This window comes from Protopterus annectens, chromosome 15.part0, assembly GCF_019279795.1.
Source record: "Protopterus annectens isolate FY-2018-M chromosome 15.part0, PAN1.0, whole genome shotgun sequence".
In the NCBI taxonomy this organism is placed as follows: domain Eukaryota; kingdom Metazoa; phylum Chordata; order Ceratodontiformes; family Protopteridae; genus Protopterus; species Protopterus annectens.
Genome location: NC_056749.1, coordinates 540,234,343 through 540,255,786, shown reverse-complemented (window position 1 = coordinate 540,255,786; position 21,444 = coordinate 540,234,343). Strand labels below are relative to the sequence as shown.

The following is a 21,444-nucleotide window of genomic DNA, read 5'->3' as shown; positions in this document are numbered from 1 at the left end:
CAATACAACCCGGATCTGTCATTATGGTAAGTACATAGCTTTGATTTACGGTACGTTATTACCATTTTTTTTTTCATTTTAGCAGAGAACATGAGTTGCGTAACCATGGATGATGAATATGAACATATACTGGCAGAAAGTGCAAACATTATAATTAATGAAGCAATGAAAAATGCTTTTGATCATTTGAGATACATGGAGCAAAGTCAAGAGAGAACAAGCCAAGATCAGAATCCGAACAGTAAGAAAACATTTCATTTTCCTTGCAAAGTAGTCATAATACTTAGAATGTCATATTGTCTTTCTTCAGTTTACTAACTTTTTCCCTTTTTTATATTTAGAAACCAGTTCTTATAAGAAGAAAACCATGGCATGGACTGCATGCAAAGACTTTACAGTGGAACTAGGAAAACAACAGATTGAAGAATTCATTTCTGTAGGTATCAAGTACAGTAATATCTCATTTTTATTTGCTAGATAGGAGATTTAATTGCCAGTTATAAAATAAATAAATAAACTTTAGCATTTTATTCTATTCCTCGTTCGTGGTGGATTAATCTTGGTTCTGGAGACGTTCTTGAAGGAATTTGCCTGTTTTTTGTGTTTTTGGTGTTTGGTCGAACATTTACGTGGTTTACAGTTATAAAATGAGCCAGAAGACTATCTGAGACGTAAATAAGCAACTGTATTGTACATGGTGTTAGGTCAGTGTACATAGTCTTGTAGCTTTATGCACAAAACGTACCCAAAACAGGATAGAAATAAAAAGAAAAAAAAATCAGACGCACAACATAGTAATGGTTTCAAAAACTTAATTAGAATTATAATGTCATGTTTTAAAGTTATTAACATTATAACTTGGGGGAAGTATTAACTCATAAAACAAGTTTAAATGTTCAAAGGAAATTCATTTTTGCTAAAGGAGACCACGAAAAGAACAGATGGGAGACTTAAGTGGACAGACTACGGAAAAAAAGTCATTGGGTGGAACTCGGAAAGATCCACTGTGCAGCTGCACATAGCTAGGCTGATAAGGGGATTTTGCGCTTTGCAAGAAATAATAAATTTTCATCATCTGATCACTGCTGCAGTAGCCTTAGATATATTGGTTATGTCCTATATTGAATGGGTCTACCTAATAAGACCAAAATACCACAATATCGAATCCCACAAGAAAGAGATGAAATTGCCGAAACCTCACATGAACGAACACCCGGAACACAGACGAACAACTGCAGGTAAGTAATCACTTGTCTTTTATGGTGAACTTTGCCCTTTCTCCACTGTAGTGCAGTCCTGGAGTTGGTACATTTAGTTAGGGAGGTGTGGGGGTGAAGTCCCTCACATGGGTGGGTTTAATTTGCTTTGGTTTACAGTTTTTTGTTGTTTTGTTGTTATGGACACGTGGTTACTTACCCGGAGTTTGTTCATTGGATTTCTGAGGGTTTGTTCATGTGAGGTTTTGGCAATTTCATCTAAATCTTGTGAGATTTGACATTTTGGCTTTTCGGTCTTATCAGGTAGACCCCATTGGATATAACAGCTGTCCAGCTTTCCTTAAAGGCACCTTCCACATTCCAAAACTGTTATCAGCTCAAGCAGAACTGAATAAAATTGACAGTTTGGGCACCAAGTCATTCAGAGCTTTCCTGTCACTGAAGAGTGCTCCTCCTGTGGGTTTTTGAGGACCAACAGTTGACTAACGGTTCTCCATTGCTGAGAATATTAGATCTGATATTGTTAATCCTCGTTCATTTCGTACATGTGGGTATCAGTTCCGACCTTGGAACCGAGCCGGCCATCTTCCAAGCACGTGTCAGCTACAAACTCTCGAGCTAAAACTCTTACCCAGAATTCTCCTCTCCCTGTTACCTCAGATTTCTTTTGCCAGATCGCCATTCGGTCGTGTCAAGCTACTTGTCTTGAGCTAAGTACAGTATTTTTCTTCATACTAAGTTCTAAGACAACTTTTTTTCACAAAAAAAAAAAAAGTTATTAGTTATCTCTTACCTTATCGCATTTAGCGACTACCTCTTTTTGAACTTTTTCAACTCTTTTCCTCTCTTTTTACTGCAAGATAATCCTTTTTTTTATCTTCATTGGTAAACCCCTTTTCCTTCTTACCTTCGGGTATTTCTTGTACCATTGCTGGTATTTTTCTGTTTTTTTCTTTCTTTCCTTAACTAACTTGACAGATAAAAAAGGTAGCTCAGGGTTTAAAAGATGTTTAGATTGTGGCCATAAATTACGTACTTCAGATGTACATTCCCTGTGTGTCTGTTGCTTGGGTGTGCCTCATTTAACAGTTGACCCGCCTTGTGGGATTTGTAAGAATTTCTCTAACGGGACGTTAATTGAGAGAAAAAATAAATTAATATTGAAGGGGCTACTTAAATCTCCTTTTTCAGAGGCTATTTCTGGGTCGGAGGCTTCAACCCCTTCTAGATCCCATAAGAAAAAGAGTGATGAACATAAAAAGGCCAAGTCTCTTCCCTCGTCTCCAGCTGGGGACCCTCAGGAACCGAGACCTAAGGAAGCTAAGCTTTCCAGTTCGGATTTGACTTCATCGGCTCCTGTGCTTGCAGTGCATAGACTCTCGGCACCGAGGCCATCGGTGCCATCTGCGACCTCGGCACTGACTAGTGTGCCCCATACCGCGTCGGTACCGAGGAGCTCCTCGGTTCAGACTCCCTTACTGGCACCGACTGTCCAGTCGATGCAGACGGTCTTGATGTCGATGGATGTTTTGATGCCCATTTCCTTTTCGGCTTCGACAACTTACCTGGCACCGACTACCCTCTTGGTACCGACCATTCAGCTTTCATCACCGATTTTTTCAGCTCAGGTCTTGGCACCGACAACCACTTTGGTACCGACCTCATTGTCGGTGCAGACCATGCCTTCGGCACTGATGATTTCCTCGGTGCAGACACCAGTAGTTCAGTCCATTACAGCTCCATTGTTCTCAGTGCAGACCACCTCTGTGGTAGGCATCGAGTTTGCTCCGTCCTTCGATAGACCTGACTCTCCCTCAGCCATGTCCATGAAATTGGCTAGAAGCCTCTCTGAACACGATGTGTTGCGTGTTGTGGATCAAGTGCTTTTGGCCAGAGGTATTCCACCCCCAGGACCTTTCCTTCCTTGGGAGGTGGTCACCCTTTACCAAAGACCCCTACTTATTCTCCTCCTTCATTGCCTTTGAAGCCCCTTGATATAGCACAGTCTTCCCTCACTTTTATGGACCTCACTAAGGAGCCGCAGTTGCCTTTGTGGCAGGAGAGTATTGTCATGGCCCAGGATGTCAGCTGTGGCGTACATACTTTGGCGTTTCACAGTCATCCAGGGACTCCAAGTCAGCAGGCTGAGCCAATTAGGCAAGGGGTGACCCCTGCCCTGAGTCCCCATCCCTCTTCTGGTGTACCGGCCTTCCAGCTTATGGAGAAGACTTTGGTGTCGGTTGGCGATCCTGTGCTATCACTCTCCCTGCTCTCCTCTGGACCGCAATGTTCACAAGCCACTCCTAGCAGACACCGGGCGCAAGGGTCTCAGGACATACTCCCACAAGAGACCCCTTTTGAGCTGCCTTCCCCAGCTTCTCCCTCTGAGAAGGATCATCAAAAGAGCTTGTGTAAGAGGAAGCACATGGACTCCACAGAGGAGTCCCTTACTGAAGACACAGACTTTGATGATGGGGAAGGGCCGCCTCGATCACCCTCTAAGGTATCCTTTGTTGATATCCTTGAAATCCTTAAACAGAGAGGTGACTGGCAGCCCTCCAACCTGACCTCTGAAGAGTCTGTGTTCCTGCAGGCCTTTTGTGCCTGGCCCCCTACCTCCTGGGTTACGCCACCTTCCGATGAACTTGTCCGGCTCATCGTGCAGCTTGCATGGAAGTCTCCTGGCACCATTGAGGCCATTCCCAGGAGGCCAGATAAAATTTTCTCCACTCCAGCTAATGATCCTCATTGATCCAAAGGTCTTCTATAGATGCTTTGGTGGTGGCATCCGCAACTAAAAAGGACCTGGCAGAAGAAGAAAGCCAGACTGTCCATCCGCCCAACAAAGAGTCCCAGGCTCTGGACAGAATAGGGAAGTGTACTTTTACATCAGCGACCTTTGCAGTCAGGTCCCTGAACTATATGGCACATTTTACCAGGCTTCAAAGAGACTTAATTTCTGAGCTCTCTGAAACTTTGGCTGGAGCTGTATCTGATGATGTCCGTGGTAAAGTGGCCTCTCAGCTAGCTACCATCGAATCGATATCTAACTCCTCCATGCACCTGATATCTCACTCATCAGAAGGAGCAGCTAGAGCGGCAGGTTCAGGCATTGTTTTGAGACAACATGCCTGGATGTGCTTTTGTAATTTCGTGGAACCCTTCAAGGCTTCCTTTCTCAGTGCTCCCATCGAAGCCTCATCATTGTTCAGACCCAAGGTTAAAAGCACACTGGCCAGATGTGAACAGGATGGTAAGACCCTTTCTGCTGTGGATGTCCATTATTCTTCCCGTCAATGAGCTTTCTCTAGAAACCAGAAGAGTGGGAAGATATGGCACAAAAAGTCTCAAGGTTCTTTCCCTGACACACAGGCCGAGTTCTCCCCTAGAGGCAAAGGGGCAAACTCTCAGGGAAGATGCCCCTTTCAGGGCAGAGGGGGGTCCATGTAACCGGGGTTCCAGGGATTCTTTCCCTGGCCAATCCTACCAGCACTCCTGAAGAGCGGCCCAACTGCTTTCCTCTGAAAGTGATTGGGGGTCGTTTCTCTTTGTACCCTTCTGCCTGGCTAACCATTACCACCGATTCTTGGGTACAAAGGATAATAACCAGAGGTTATCATATTCCCTTCGATCTTTGTCCAGCTCCCTCAACAAGCTTACATAACATTCCACCCAGTCAAAGGGAAGAAGCAGCATTAGAGATTTCAAAGCTGCTAAGAAAAAGAGTCATCCAAATAGTCCCTCCAGACCAGATAGGATCCGGATTCTACTCAAGACTATTTTTGGTGCCAAAGAAAACCTGGGACTGGAGACCAATTTTGGATCTCTGTGTATTGAACAAGTTTGTAAAAGTGCAGAAATTCCAGATGGTCACAATACAGTCTATCCTTCCGCTTTTGGAAAAAGATGATTGGATGTGCTCGATAGATCTTCAAGATGAGTACTACCACATAAAAGTGGACAGACCATCAAGAAGATTCCTTCGCTTCTATGTGGGAGCCAGTCATTACCAGTTAGGAGTACTGCCCTTTGGACTCTCTACAGCCCCCAGAGTGTTCACAAAGTGCATGGCAGTCATCACAGCTCACTTGCGACTGCAAGGATTCCAGGTGTTTCCATACTTAGACGACTGGCTCATCTCCGCCCCCACCAGACATCTATTGGAAGAAGCCCTGGCTTACTCTCTCCTTACTGCAGAAAAGCTAGGCATAACCATAAACTGGCAAAAATCCAATCTCACCCCATCTCAGTCCACAGAATTCATAGGGGTCATCTTGAATACAAAGAATTGCAGAGCATCCATTCCAGAGCACAGAATTCTAAGGATAAAACAGCAACTGATTCCAATCCTTTCAAGGGAGAAATCCACAGCTCATTCTGTTCTCCAGTTGTTGGGTTCCATGGCAGCCTCCATTACGATTGTACCCCTGGCCAGGTTTCACATGAGGCTTTTACAATGGCTACTGCTCACACAATGGTATCCCTTTCAGTACCCTCTTTCAGACAAGATTTGGGTAACTCACAGTTGCAAACAAGATCTAAATTGGTGGATGGGCGCACAATCCATCACAATGGTCTTACCCCTTCTCCCCCCAGCAGCCCAAGGCTACAGTGACCACAGACGCCTCACTGATGAGGTTGGGGGCTATTTCAGGGACAGACAGTCCAAGGTACTTGTCCGAAATGGAGGCCCATCTGCATATAAATGTTCTGGACTAAGGGTGGTGCTTCTGGCGTTGCAAGAATTCCATCCCTTGCTGCCATCTGGGACTATTGCGATACAGTCAAACAACATGGTGGTGGTCTGGTACATCAACAAACAAGGTGGAACCAAATCTTACCCACTCTGTCGAGAGGCCATGAGGATATGGCAATGGGTGATGGCTACCAACAGCTTTCTTCTAGCAACGCACATTCCCGGGAGTTCCAGCATGATAGCAGACAGACTCAGCAGGTCTATTCTACAACCTCACGAGTGGTCCCTGAATCCCTTGATAGCAGCGGAGATTTTCAACCACTGGGGTCTTCCTTGCTGCGACCTCTTTGCGTCCCCAACCAACTACAAATGCAGCAGTTATTTTGCCCTGATTTCCCCCTCTGGGACAGTCACCCAGGGATGCTCTAGTCCACGATTGGCCCTCGGTTCTGCTTTATGCATTTCCACCTCTCCCCCTCATTTCCCAGTTTCTGAAGAAAGCCCGCCAGTTGAAGAGCAAAGTAATCCTCATAGCACCGTATTGGCCTCGTCAGATTTGGTTTCCCTTCCTTTGGCCTCACCTGCTAGATCAACCGTGGATTCTCCATCCAACCCCTGGGTTGATCTCCCATCTGCAGAATCTGACAACAGCCTGAAGCTCACAGCTTGGCTCCTCCAATTCTTTTGATTGCCAGGCAGAATGATCTTTCTTTGCCAGTACGTGACATTCTTATTGCATCTCATAAGTCTTCCACCAAAATTACACATCTTAGCAAGTGGAAAAGATTTACTTTTTGGCTGAAAGAAAAACAAGTAGATCCTTTTTCAGCACCAGTGTCGATAGTACTGGAATATCTGTCTACCCTATTTCAGTCCGGTCTATCTGCCTCTACCATTAGAGTTCATTTGGCTGCAATATTTACTTTTCATGATGGTGTCCATGATTCTTCTCTTATGTCACACAAGTTATGCAAGACCTTTATAAAAGGTGTGAATCATCTAAGACCTCCTTTTAGAGAACCTACTCCACCGTGGGACCTGTCATTAGTCCTGCAAGCTTTGACAATGCCACCTCTCGAACCAGCTTCTTCTTGCGACCTCAAATATTTGTCATGGAAAACCTTGTTTTTGGTCGCCATTACTTCTGCCAGATGTATCTCTGAGCTTCAAGCCTTATGCATCAAGAATCCATATTTGATTTTTCATAGAGATAGAGTGTCATTGAGAACTAATCCTTCCTTTCTGCCAAAAGTGATCTCTGAAATGTCCATTAATCAAACCATTGAATTGCCAGTTTTCTTCCCCAGTCGTTCAAACAGAGGAGAGTATTGCCTACATACCGTAGATATTCACAGGAAATTCACTTCTACTTGAACAGGACCAAGGCTTCTTGTAAATCAGACCAGTTATTTTTGGCCTATTCTGGACCTAGATTAGGATGTGCTGTTGCTAAGGTCACATTGGCTAAATGGTTAAAAGACAGCATGACCTTCATTTATAGACAACATAATATTCCATTACCTACTACCATAAAGGCTCATTCTACAAGGTCGGTGGCAACTTCCTGCTGCCTTCCATGCCAGAGCCTCTTTACATGACATTTGTGCAGCTGCAACTTGGGCTACTCCTCATACCTTCATCAATCATTACAAATTGGATTTGGCCTCCAGGGGAAGAGCATCTTTTGGTTCTGTGATGCTCAGGAATGTCCTTCCATAAGAACCTCCCAGGAATAAAGGTAGCTGGTGACTCTGTCCCACATGTAAGGAATGAACGAGGATTAACAATATCAGATAAAGATGTTATGTCTTACCATAACGTTCCATCTGTATTGTTGATCCTCGTTCAGTCATTATGACCCTCCCTTCTTCCCCCTCCTGTGGCTTCTAGTGGATCTCACCATAGTTCTGTTAGGTCATTTGACCAGAGGTAGCTTCTGCCTTTTTTTGACTTGCAAACCCAATCTGAGGTAACAGGGAGGGGGAAATTCTGGGTAAGAGTTTTAGCTCGAGAGTTTGTAGCTGACGTGAGCTTGGAAGATGGCCGGCTCGGTTCTGAGGTCAGAATCGATACGCACACATAATAACTGAATGAGGATCAACAATACAGATGGAACATTATGGTAAGACATAACTTCTTTTTTCCTTCGGGAATAAAAACCTTCCACATTTTATTTTTATCAAAGAAACGTAATTTTTCTTTAAAATAACTTAAAGCTAGGAAAAAGTGCTTTTATGGACTGACACATGACTTTTAATCACATTTTGCTATAACTTTTTATACTTGTAGAAAAAAATGTTAAAACTAATGTTTTCCGTGATTTTCCCTAATTAAAACTTTATTAAGCTTGGATAAGAGTTTAAAGTGTGTGTATGTGTGTGTGCGTGTTTGGAAAAATCTAGTTTCTTAATACTTACCTGTCTTACCAACTACTGTTGTCAGTCTTATCCTGGTTTCAGGCATCATTTTTGGCTTCACCATGGAACAACTTACTGATTACTCTATTCTTTCCTCTTTGAGCCCCCCAAAAAAGAACATGTCCAAAAAAATCTTTCCTGTTCAGCAGGCAGCAAATTTGCTTCAGCTGCAAATGGATGAGTCTAATTTGGTCATTTCTGGTTCCTCAAACCATTCATCTTTTACTTTGCTTCCCTTTGGTGTAGTCCCTTCAACCAGATTTCAGTAAACAAATGGCCAGCACCAAGATGTTTATAAGCACAACAGAACAAAAATTAATGTTAAATATTTATTGGTCCCAAACCGGTTTCGGTTTTGCCCCATCCAATAAAACATCCTTTTCTCTCCTGCCATTAAGCATCTATTGACTCACAGGGTGATAGGAACTGTCCATTTTTCTTTCATAAGAAAAGTTTTTTATTTAAGAATGTTTCTGCTATCAAAGAAAGAAGCTTCTTGAAGACCAGTCTTAGATCTTTCTTTTCTAAACCAGTTTGTAAAAGCCACAAAGTTCAAAATGATATCCTTTTGTGACAGGTTAGCTCAGATTCACCCTTGGGTTTTTTAGTAACTCTTTTAAAGAATGCTTACCATCACATGTGATCTTGTCATTTCTATCCGTTCCTCAACTAATGGGTTTTGGATCTGACCTCAGATCTGATTTTGGCTGCTTTTCAGATGTAGGATCCATAGTTCAAGCTCTTCCCCTAACGCATAATCCCCTCCAAACCCTACATTGCCTCAGATCTTGTTTGCCGCTCTCACCATTCAGATGTTGATGTAACTCAGGTCGATCAAGATAAGTCAAACTTTTCTAATAGGTTCATAAGTGTATATTAGGCTAATGACCACTAAGGCTCTTATAAGTCTAGCCATGCAACCCAAATGTGATCCACAAATTTGATTTATATAGGTAATGATTTACTGACTGCCTCTATCGATTTATTCTTCCTTTTCCTGTTCTCCTGTTCTTATTGAAGTTGTTTTGTCTCTTTCTTTAGTTTTTCCTCCCCTCAAGTGTTGTAAAAAATAAAAAGAATGAAAGAATGAAAGAAAAAAGAAATTATTAGTTTAACTTGGCATTGTGTTTGGGCATCATGCCTTCCCTGCTGTCCTTCTCTTTCTCTTCTATCTTCTTATTTTCACGTATCATTGTTAGTATCTTTTCTGATTTTTATCTTTTCTGAAGATAATTATTACCTTTGCTTGTTTTCTGCCTTTCTCTGTCTTTTGTGGTTATTTCTTAGTATTGTGAACATTGTGGTTTTGTTAAATATGGCTAAGCCAAAAGGGTTTAAGAAGTGTGTTACTTACGGGCAAATAATTCCTACTCTGATGCCCATTCAGAGTGCGTTTATTGTTAAGGAGCTGGTCACCTAGATATCTGTTTGGCATTCAATCATTGAGCTTTAGTGGAACAGCAAGATAAGCATATGCTGAAAGGTCTTCTTCTTCCCTCTTCAACTTTTGTTTCTGGAGTGTCCTTGTCTGCTAAAAAGCCTGCAGACAAATAGAAAGGTGACAAAGGTGAAAAGATCAAAGAAAAAACTAAGGAGCCAAGGAAGAGTTCCCCTGACCACTTTCCTCCATCGATTCTGGTTCCATCTCAAAAACTTCCAAGGACCTCAGATCCATTTACCTCTTCAGGTCCATCACACTCCTCGTTGAGAACTCCTTCGTGTAGGGAATCCAGGTTCTCTGTTGAGCTGATAGCTTCCAGGTTGCATTTTCCTTTTTCTGCAAGAGATGCCCCATAAGGCTTCTAGACCACCTTCATCTTCATCTTCCTTCAGTTCTACCAGAAGTCTCTCTAAAGCGAATATGGACAGAACAATGAGGAAATTCATCAGGACAGAAATTCAGTTGGGAGTTCTCTCGGTTACATCTCCCCATCAGACCTGTGAGCTTTGAACGAGCCTTGGACCTTCCCAGATTCCCATTGCTGCTCCTTCTCCAGTCTGTCCCACAATTTCAGAAATGTTGGATGTGAGGATTCATGGATTGTTTGCATTGGATCTGAAGTTATGGTCAACATTTACTTCAGCATTTTTTCTGATCCACCTGGCACTGACACTGTCAGAGCAGGAGGGGTCTTGGAGATATAACTTTGCTGCTGGATCTGGGGGTAAGGGTTCAACTATGAGAGTCTCAGAGCCATCTCTTCCCCTGGGATCCTCGACGTTAGATAGATCAGCCCCGACGTCTGCTTTGAGACATGGTCAGGGGGATTCCTTTAGCCATCCTAGTCAGATGGCTTTGGTTTCTAATGGGGTGGTTTTGTGGTCTCTTTTAGTCTCTGCCTTCTAGACAGTGGAGAGAGCTTTCTCTGTGTCAAGAGATCAGACATCATTGTACCCCTTGGGTTGTCCCCTCCACAACTGTCTGTCAGTCCTGAGTCCTGCGGCTGCTCATGACATTCCACTGGGACAGCCAGTCTATACTAGCCTTGAGCTAGTCCTTATCCAGGACTCCTGTCAGACTTCCAAGTCTTCCCTGGATCAGCCCCCTCATGGAACTTCCTTGGAAGCACAAGAGCAAGACAAGGCACATTGACTCCTCACAGGAGTTACTAACAGAAGACACGGACTCCCCTTGAGAATGTCTCATTCAGAGAGATTCTCGAACTACTGAGGACAGAAGGGTGGTTGGTCTTCCAAAGCCCCTTCCCTGGAAGAGTCTGTGTTCCTTGAGGCTTTTGGTATCAGCTCAGTTACTTCCTGGGTGGTCCTCCCAGGTGGATGAGATGGTGGATCTGAACTCTCACTGGGCATGGAAGGGTCTAGATGTGGCAGAACCCATCCCTAAGAAGCCAGAAAAATATCTAGTAGCACCAAATGACTGTGCCCACTGGAGTAAGGGCACCTTGTTGATGCTGTGTTTGTGGCAGCAGCCACAAAAAGGAAATCACCGAGCAGAGTCTGACAGTCCATCCCACTGACATGGAGTCTTGGACTTTGGACAGATATGGGAAAGGGAGTCCATGCTTCAGTTACTTTTGTCTTACACTCACAGAATTATTTGGCACACATTACAAGGTTTCAAAGGGACTTGACTGAGGAACTTTCCATTTTCTCTGGGTCCATGTCTGCGGAAGGCAAGAAGTCTAAGAGTTCACAGCTGGCCTTCCTTCAGCCATTCTCTAACTCCTCCATGCAACTGATCTCTAGCACTACTGTGGGTGTTTCTAGAGCTGCAGGATCAGGCATTATGGTTCAGAGGCATATCTGGATGCACTTATGCGATTTTGTGGAGCCATTTAAGACTTCTTTCATCAATGCTTCTTTTGATGAAGTGATCATTTTTTGGACCCATGATTAAAGAGACACTCTCCAGGAGTGAAAAGGATAGAAAACCCTGTCTGCCATATGAATATGGTTTTCTACTCCCTCAGACAACCTTCTGTAGGAACCAGAAAGGTGGTAAGAAGATGTGGTTCCAAAAATTCCAGTGATTTTCTCAAGACTCCTTTGGAGACAGATCCCCCGGGTAGAGGGGGACCCCTAATGGTAGATGTCACCCATGTGGCAGTGGAGATGCACAGAACCAAGGGTTCAGGGGACCCTTCACTAAGAAGCCTTACCAGTGCTCTTGAATAATTGTCTGGCTGCTACACTCAGGAAGTAGTTGGGGATGCTTATCTCTGCACCATGATGCCTGGACATCCACCACCAAAGATGTCTGGGTGCAGACAATAATCACCAGAGGCTACTACATTCCATTTTCCCATCCACCACTAATAGTATCAAAGAAATTACCTAACATACCACCCCATCAAAGAAAATTGGTAGCCTTAAAATCAAAAAGTTGCTAAGAAAAAAAGAGTCATCCAAAAGGTTCTACCAGAGCAGCAAGAATTCAGAACTTATTTGAGATTATTTTTTGTGCCAAAGAAAAATGGGGACCTCGGGCCAATCTTGGACCTAAGCCATCTGCTTCTTTTTTGTCAAAAACTTAATTCTGAATGATAATGGTTCAGTCTATACTTCTGCTTTTATGGAAGGATGATTGGATGTGCTTGACAGACCTCCAGGATGTGTACTATCATATCAAAATAGACAGATGGTCCAGGAGGTTTCCTTACTTCTGGCTGGGTGCCAACCATTTCCAGTTCAGGGCCCTGCCCTTTAGTCTTATTATGGCCCTCACAAGTGTTCATCAAGTAGATGGCAGTGGTCACAGTTCACTTGAGATTGCTAGGATTCCAGGTGTGTTCCTACTCGACAACCGTTTCCTTAACACTCCCACCATCCATCTCTTGATTTGTACCAGGGACTACTTTCTTTGCCTTTTCTCCAAACTGGGCATCATGAACAATAACAAGTCACACCTCACTCCCACACAAGTCATGGAGTGCACAGGTGCTCGTTTAGAAGCTGTTTCCCATATAGTAAGGCTGCCATAGTCCAGATTATCCACCTTACCAAATCAGGCCCTACAACTACTGTTTCTTCAAAGACCTCCAACCAAATAGGTTTTACAGCTCTTAGATTCCATGGCTGCCTTGATTACACTTAATCCAGTGACAAGGTTTTATATGAGACTGCTGCAATGGACTCTGACAGTCTAATGGCTCATTACTTGCTGTACCACCCAAACAAGATTCTTGATCTGTCAGGCTTACTCAACTTTCACAATTCTGCTCAAAAACTAAGATCCATAAACAAAGCCCTTCTTGAAGTAGCTAAGTGTAGACACAGTGCTGGTGAATCCCTGTACTCCTACACAGTTGATAAAATCTGGAATTCTCTTCCACCAGATATCAGATTGCAAAGCAGCAGTCCCATATTTAAAACCCAGTTAAAAGCCCACCTCAGTCTCATCTGGCAATGTACCTGTGCTGACCATGGTTAGCCCTACTACCACCATTCAGATAAATCTTCCTCTGGCACTACTCAAAGGTCAAATACACAGAAAAAACTACCGTAACAAATTATATTTTTAAATGTATGTATATAACTGTATATATTATTACTGCACTTTCTTACTCAAATACATTATATTTTCTGCTTTGTTACTGTACACTCTATATATTGTACAATTCTTAACCTCTCATCATACTATGCCATGATATACTATTGTTTGCGCTATTAATTTGTACTCCTCTCTGACTTTTGTATTTTTATCATGTATGTGGGGCTTTTGTATTTTGTATTTTTTTTTTTTTTTTTTTTATGATTGTCTTGTATGTGGAGCTTTTCTCTCTGGGTCTCTGCTGAAAACAGGCACCTGATTGCCCAGTCAGACCAACCCGTTAATCAATTATAAAATAAAGTAAAAAATAAAATAAAATAAAATAAATAATGCCCAGCACACTAGTCATAGGTGACTCGATAGTGAGGCACACTGATGTCCCACTCACTAGGTTGAATAAGGAGAAAGTAACAGTCAGCTGCCTGTCAGGTGCCAGGATCCAGCACATAACGCATGCACTCAGGTCACTCAACAACAGGTACAAATATGACTCTGTCATTGTACATGTGGGTGTGAATGTCATTGTACATGTGGGTGTGAATGACGTGAGACATACCTCCCTGGACTACATGAAAAGAGACATGGAGGAGCTCTCGGATTATGTAGCCCAGGTGGGTATGACCCTAGCCCTGAGCAGCATCCTACCATCACCCAGAATGATACCACAGTACAAGCAGAAAATGATTGATTTCAACAATTGGCTAAATTTCTGGTGTCATTATAAGGGGATCCAGTATCTGTCTGCCTAGGATGACATGATTGACAGACATCGATGCTTTGCCAGAGATGGCCTGCATCTGTCACCCCTGGGTTTCCGGATACTGGCCAAGGCTCTTGCCACCCCTATAGTGCCTTTTTTAGGTGGTGTTCCAAAGACCAAATTACCACCATAACAGCTACAAATAAATGCAATCTGATGGTCATGTTGCTCAATGCTAGAAGTCTAAATCTCAAAATGCACTCGCTCAAGACACTCCTTAAAATGGAGAACATCAACATTTGTGCTGTAACAGAGACCTGGTTTAAGGCAGCAGAAAGCACCCCTGCTCTACCAGGCTGTAACGCATTCCACACCTTTTGGCTCCAGAACTTAGACCGAAGCTCCAAAGGTGGTGGTGTCTCCATACTCATAAAGGATGTGCACACCTCTAGACTGGTAGCCCAAAATAACACATCAGAGATACTTCAGGTGCAGCTAACATTGGGTAAGACAGCGATTCAGTGTACCTGCAGCCGTTTGGTTTTTGCATCTTCAGTTCCTATTTTTTATTCGGCTAAGGACACACTGCACGTGGATATAATATGGACATGGATACCAACCAAGAATCATCTAATGAGCATCGTCGATTTTTAATGCTTCTTGAAGTACCAGTGAATCCATTATTAAACAATGACGTACAGGCAAATACAGTGGATATTGGTTCAGAGATGGAAAAAATGATTGAGTTTCAGGCACAATATAGGGGGCTAGAAAACCTTCTATATAAGTACAAACGACTACAATGGCAAAGACTACACCTACAAGCTTCATTGGAAGCTAAAGTAATACCTCGAGGTATACGTATCTTAAATATGCCAACTTATGGGAATACATATCCTGAACTCTTACGTAAGTGGCAAGAATTGAATTTATCTTTTAGCTCCAAGTATATGGAGCTCCTTATAGAGTTTTTTACACCTCTTGAAACTGAGCTCAAAACTGAAATTGTGACACTAGAAAACCAGATATCTGTAACCTTTCCTGCTACTATCACCCTTAATAAAATGGGCCAGTTGCATGAAAGCATTAGTGCCTATGAGAAAAAGCTTCAAAATGTTAAATTAAATAAATTAAACAGAGATAAAACTGATTTTAGCAACAATAATGTCTTCTCATGGCCGAGAGACCCTATAAATAGAACCCCTTTGTATAATCCTGCTACAGTGAACAGAGGAACTAGTAGGACACTAAATACTGAGACACAGGCTTCCACTTCCTGTTCTCGCGCTATTGAGATGAGGGAAAGCATGGCAATACAACAAACTGACCAAGAACATGTAAATTCTAGTGTTCCTACTCTCCAAGTTGCATCCTTTGTGTATGTGAATGGGAATACATCTACATCGAATATGGATAAAAATTCGAAGTCAGAAGAACAAAGGAATGCAAACAATATAGGTAAGACTCCAATAGACACTTCACAAGCAAATGCTACAGATACTAGTGTTTTTTTAGAGAATTTGAAAGTGGGAGAATTCACTTTGAAAGCAGCTCTTCCATTCAGAGCTCGAGCCAAAAGCAATCCCAATATGGGAAAGACAGCAAGGGAAAATCAAATGGAGAGTACTGCACACTTTTCAAAGAAAAGGAGGATGTAAAAACTGATCTTATTGTTAACATTTCTTCCTTTACTCTAACTAATGAACAAAACAGTTTGCTTAATAAGGGTTTGTCTTTTATACCTGCCAAGAAGGCAGATTTAACTGAAATGCTAACAGACTTGAAATTGCTTGGTAGGAATTTATCATTAAAATGCATGGTAGGAATTTATCATTAAAATGCATGTTTCGTAATAATGAAAATGTCAATGTAAATATATACAAGAAACCTAGCACTTTTGTACCCCCCACCCCTCCAGGCATACAAAGATTTTTAGATATCTGTGAAAATGCTTTTAATGAAGCTTATACTCCTGGTACGCAAAGCTGCACCTTTCATAATTTAAATACAGAAGAATATAGGGCTCTACATGAATTGCAGGATTTACATTCTCTTATTATTAAACAAGCAGATAAAGGTGGTAAAATTGTATTAATGGACAAATATTTATATGTTAACCAGATGAAGGTTTTGCTACTAGATACTTGTACCTATCAAATGCTGACAAAAACAGCTGTAATTGCTATCACTGATAAAGTGTCTTTTTTAGTGTTTGATTTACTGATTACAGGATTAATTGATGAATCCTTATTTAATTATTTTTCAGTACAAAAACCTCTAGTTCCTAGGATCTATGGACTCCCTAAAATCCATAAACATCCCACGGTTCCTCCTTTACGCCCCATCGTATCAGGAGCAGGATGGTGCACTGAGCCTCTATCTATTTATGTAGAAGGCATTTTACATGAGTTCTTGGATAGTTGTTATACAGTTCTTAGAGACACAAAAATGTTTTTACAGCGGTTGCAAAATAGAATGGAAACCATTGATAATGATGAAGAATTTGTATTCCTTACCATGGACATTGAATCTCTTTTTACTAGTATTCCAAATGTTTGGGGTATCGATAGAATAAGAGAATTCCTCGAAATGAATAAGAAGCTGACTACTAATAAGATTATGCTAGTCTGTGCACTATTGGAGATTATACTTGAAAATAATATTGTAGCTTTTCAGGATCAATTTTTTCTACAGAAGATTGGCGTGGCTATGGGCACTTCGTGTGCAAATAGCTATGCCAATCTATCACTAGTACGATGGGAAGAACAATATGTTTTGTCAGATGTTAACCCATTTTTTGGCTACATTCTCTGGTATGTCTGTTTCGTGGATGATGTTTTTGTCTTGTGGAAAGGGCATGGTGAAAATATCAGTAATTTCATTGATTACCTGCATAGTACTATAGACTTTTTGAAGTTTACTTTTACTTTTTCTGATACATGTGTTGATTTCTTGGATGTGAGTGTCACCCTTACTGATTTAAAGCAGATAAGAACCAGTATTTATCACAAACCTACAAGAACCAATGCCTGTCTGCACAGGTCAAGCATGCACCCGAGACACATACCTAGAAATGTCCTCAAAGGACAAGTCTATAGAACCCTACGCCTACATAATAATGATGAAGAGGCAGTAGTTGCTTTAAATAAGTTACACGATGAATTTCAAACAAGAGGCTATTTTAGCTCAGAAATCACTAGAGTGATAGCAGATGCATGGAAATTGAGATCTACAAGATGTAAACCATACATGAGCTCTTATAGTGCTGATAGAAGTATACCTTATGATACAAGTATTGATAGAAATAAGTTTAGAATAGTTTTTAGATTTGCAAGTGACATCAATAAGTATAAGGAAATTATTAAAAAGAATTGGCACCTATTACATGAAATACCAGGTCTGGTTTCCACAGTTGGTGACACCTCAAACTTCAGTTTTAGAAATAATGTGTCTTTAAAGCAGCAGCTCTGTAATAGAGAACATCAGTCTTTTAGAAAAAAATCTTTCAAGCAGACAGGGCACCTTCCCGTGCAGGAATTGTGCTGCTTTTTACGAAGAATTATTATGATTGTAAAAGTGTCAATGTTGTTTATTTTTGTTTTTGCCAAGCATGCCATGCCTATTATGTAGGCAAAACAAATAGGAGCTTTAAAGAAAGAATGTTAGAACATATAAGGGACATACGGAACCAGAAGCAATCAAATGCTCTAGCTAATCATGTCCTGAATACAGACAGTAGCCGTTGTTTTAAATTTTTAATCTTACAACAAATAGTAAGGACAAACAGAGGTGGTGACGTAGAAAACCACACTGAAGAATTAGAACAACAATGGATCACTAAATTACAAGCAGATAGATATCCTAGTTTGAATGGCTGCACCTCATTAGTTCCTTACCTTAAGGCCAGGCGCCTTAAACACTAAAACATGAGTTTTTTTATATATATATATTTTTCATTGTACTATTATGGTTATATGTGTGTGTATATGTATATATATATATATATATATATATATTTTTTTTTTTTTAATAACCATCAGGGATGACACCCCCCCCACCCCCCCTTTTTTAAATATTAATATTTTTTAAAATATTATTGTTTTTAAATATTATTGTTTTTAAATATTATTGTGTGTAAATACACACCTTTCTATATATTTTATGCATTTTTCTTATGGATATTGATATATGTTCTGATGTTAGTGAAGTAATATCTCTTTAAATTGTGATGTCTTACTAATTGTCCTAGTATTTAACCAAGCATCAGTTGTAGTGATGTGGTGTGATGAAGCAACATTAAGTTGTGAAAGCACTTACCGTTTGTCTTCTGCAATAAAGTACAGTGACTGATTTCCAGTGTGTAACTTTGGTGCCTTAATTTACTTTTGCTGTTGTTGTGTGTTTTGGGCACCTCAGTGTACCTGCAGCCATTTGGTTTTTGCATCTTCAAGACAGCGATTCAGGTCATATCCTGCTATAGGTCCCCAACCATGTCCCAAGACATGCAATCCACTTTCCTAAGCATCCTGGAGAATATTAGGCTCCAACCTAACACTCTCTTACTAAGCAACTTCAACTACCCCTCCTTTAACTAGGTAAACTACTCATGTACCAATACACTTGCCCAATGTTTCCTGGAGTTCATTAATTCCAATGCCCTGGACCAGCTCGTTCTTACCCCCACTAGAGGTAGCAACATCCTTGGCCTGGTCATTACTAACATGGACAACTGCTGCTCTACAGCAATAGTCAGCTCCTCCCTGGTAAGATCCGACCACAAACTAATCAGCTTGAAAATCCACATCCCCCCCTCCCCCAGCAAAAGTAACCACCATGAAAAACTTCTCCAAAGCTAACTTTGGGATCCTAAAAATAGAGGTGGCTAACTTCACAGTACCCATGCAAATGGAGAATAGTTGTGTGACAGCAGAATCATACACCAATACACTGTACGAACATGTACACAAATGCATGGATCTCGCCATACCCAATAGAACCAAGACACTCTCCTCCAAAAAAAGGAAACCAATCTGGTGGTCCCCTACCATAAACAAACTCTACAACAGAAGGAGGAAACTGGTGTGGAATAAGGTGAAGTCCCAAGACTGGAAAAACTCCCTTATCTGCCTCAACAAAAAGTTGAGGTCCCTCATCAAATCCTCTAAAGCTAGGTATGAAAACAGAATTGCAGCAGATAGTAAAGACAACCACAAGGCCTTCTATCGTTATGTAAAGAATCTCCATGGCAATACCCAGATTTGCTGTGAGTTACTGCACAATGGTACCTCCTATACCAAGCCAACAGATATTGCCAGTATACTGGCCGACAGATTCATTGCCAACTTTACCCCCCCCCTCCCCCGAAAAGGACCAATCACAATACCAGTAGATTGCCAGGCACCCAGTATTACTGCTGCACAGGTTAAAACAGCACTGTCCAAGGCCAAGACTACAGCTTCTGTGGGCCCTGACAATATCCCTGGTTGTGTTCTACATGAACTACAGAGTGAACTGGCACCTCACCTGTGTGCTCTATTCAATCACAGCCTCACCTCAGGCTTTGTTCCTGCCAAATGGTGCACTGCTACAGTTATCCCTCTCCACAAAGGAGAAGCGACTACAGACCCTGGGAACTATCTCCCCATTACCCCGATGAGTCTGATATGCAAAGCTATGGAAAGCATCGTCATGGACCTAATAAACAAGGATATAGGGAATCTCCAAACTCTGGATCCCACACAGTTTGGTTTTGTGAAGGGTAGAGCATGCCTGCTCAACTTGGTCGACTTCTTTGAGTCAGTCACCAGAGCTGTGGATGAAGGCAAGGTGGTTCATACAGCCTACCTTGATCTGGCCAAGGCTTTTGATACCATTCCTTGCTCAGGAATTATGGAAAAACTTACTAAGCTTGGCATTAACCCCTATAGCACTAGGTGGGTTGCAAACTGGCTTACAGACAGAACCCACAGTGTGAAAGTAGCTGACTCCAGCTCAGACTGATGATTAGTCACGAGTGGAGTCCCACAGGGTTTGGCCCGGGGTCCTCTCCTGTTTGGTATCTACTTCTCTGAAGTCCAGGCCAACACGAAGGGACTCTGGCTGACAAAGTTTGCACAAGATTGCAAGTTGGGAGCTATTATTAACTCCCCAAGTGATGTTGACATCCTACAGAATGGCCTCACTGTGACCAATGACTGGTGTCAGAACCATGGCCTTAAGCTCAATGCCAAAAAATGTGTCGTCATCCTCTTTGGGAAAAACCCAGTTCCCATGAATTACCACTTTGATGGTAGTCCACTGAACACAGAAGATGTTATAAGAGATCTGGGAACACAGGTTGACAGCAGCCTCTCTTTTGATTACCATATTGCCACTGTGGTCAGAAAGTCCTTCTGTGTGGCACATCGCATTACTAAGGGTTTTGCATCCAGGAAGAAAGAGGTCATTGTCTCCTTGTACTCTTCCCTCATTAGGCCAGTCACTGAGTGCAATGCCCTATTTAGCATGTACCTCACTAGACACCTGCAACAACTGGAGAGGCCGCAAAAGTACCTCACAAAGAGGATCCTAGGCCTTAAACACTTGTCCTATATGGACAGACTCAAAAAACTCCAACTATTCTCTGTCTCATATCGCCTACTTAGAGGCGATCTCTGCTTGACTTACAAAGCCATGTCTGACCCGGCTCTATTCTAAATGCTACATCTAAAGAAATCCCAATCCCTCTGCACCACATGCTCCAGAGACCTCAACCTCATTACCACAATTAACAGGACATGCTGGAGGAACAGGTTCATAACCCAGAGACTGCCTATGCTATGGAACAGACTTCCCATACATGTCCAGCAGAGCACCTCGCTGACCCTCTTCAAGAGAAGTCTTGATGAGTGGATGGGAAACAGAAAATGCGCCCCGGGATAACAGCAGTGGCTCTACACAACAGAGGTACTGGGAACTAAGGTCGGGTGGCACTATGCCAGGGTAATCCTATGGCTAGGCTTGTAAAGGCCCCAGGGCCATTAGCCTAGTACACACCTATGAACCTATAAATAAATAATGGTGACTAAGGTAATAACCAATGAATTTTCCTATATGAATCACTAAAATTTGAAGGAACATATAACTTGGATTCAAGCTCAGGAGATTCCTCAGGGCCTTCTCTTCATTCCACCTTTACCCAAGACCAAGGTGAACACAGATACTTCCAAGCTGGGGTGGGGAACACGGTTCAAGGCATGTGGTTTCCCTCAGAGGCCAGACTGCACATCATCATTCTAGAGATGGGAGCAGTCCTACTAGCATTGCAGGTATTCCAGGATGTTGTCCCACTGGGGATGATTGCTATATAGACAGACAACATGTCAGTGGTCTGATACACCAGCAAACAAGAAGGAACCCTCTCT

The 21,444-nt window shown here is 42.1% G+C and overlaps 1 protein-coding gene across 4 annotated transcripts in view; it reads left to right on the top strand.

Annotated features, from left to right (window-relative positions):
* The window catches only part of AKAP14 (A-kinase anchoring protein 14), a 543,111-nt gene that overhangs the window by 158,701 nt on the left and 362,966 nt on the right, over window positions 1-21,444 (top strand). For 3 of the 4 annotated variants that reach the window (XM_044057355.1, XM_044057353.1, XM_044057356.1), the window contains 2 exons: window positions 83-241; window positions 342-436. In XM_044057355.1, coding sequence (XP_043913290.1) covers window positions 91-241; window positions 342-436 — 246 coding nt within the window. In that variant the 5' untranslated portion in view covers window positions 83-90. The remainder of the gene's footprint in view (window positions 1-82; window positions 242-341; window positions 437-21,444) is intronic. The other variant, XM_044057354.1, reaches the window with a different exon arrangement.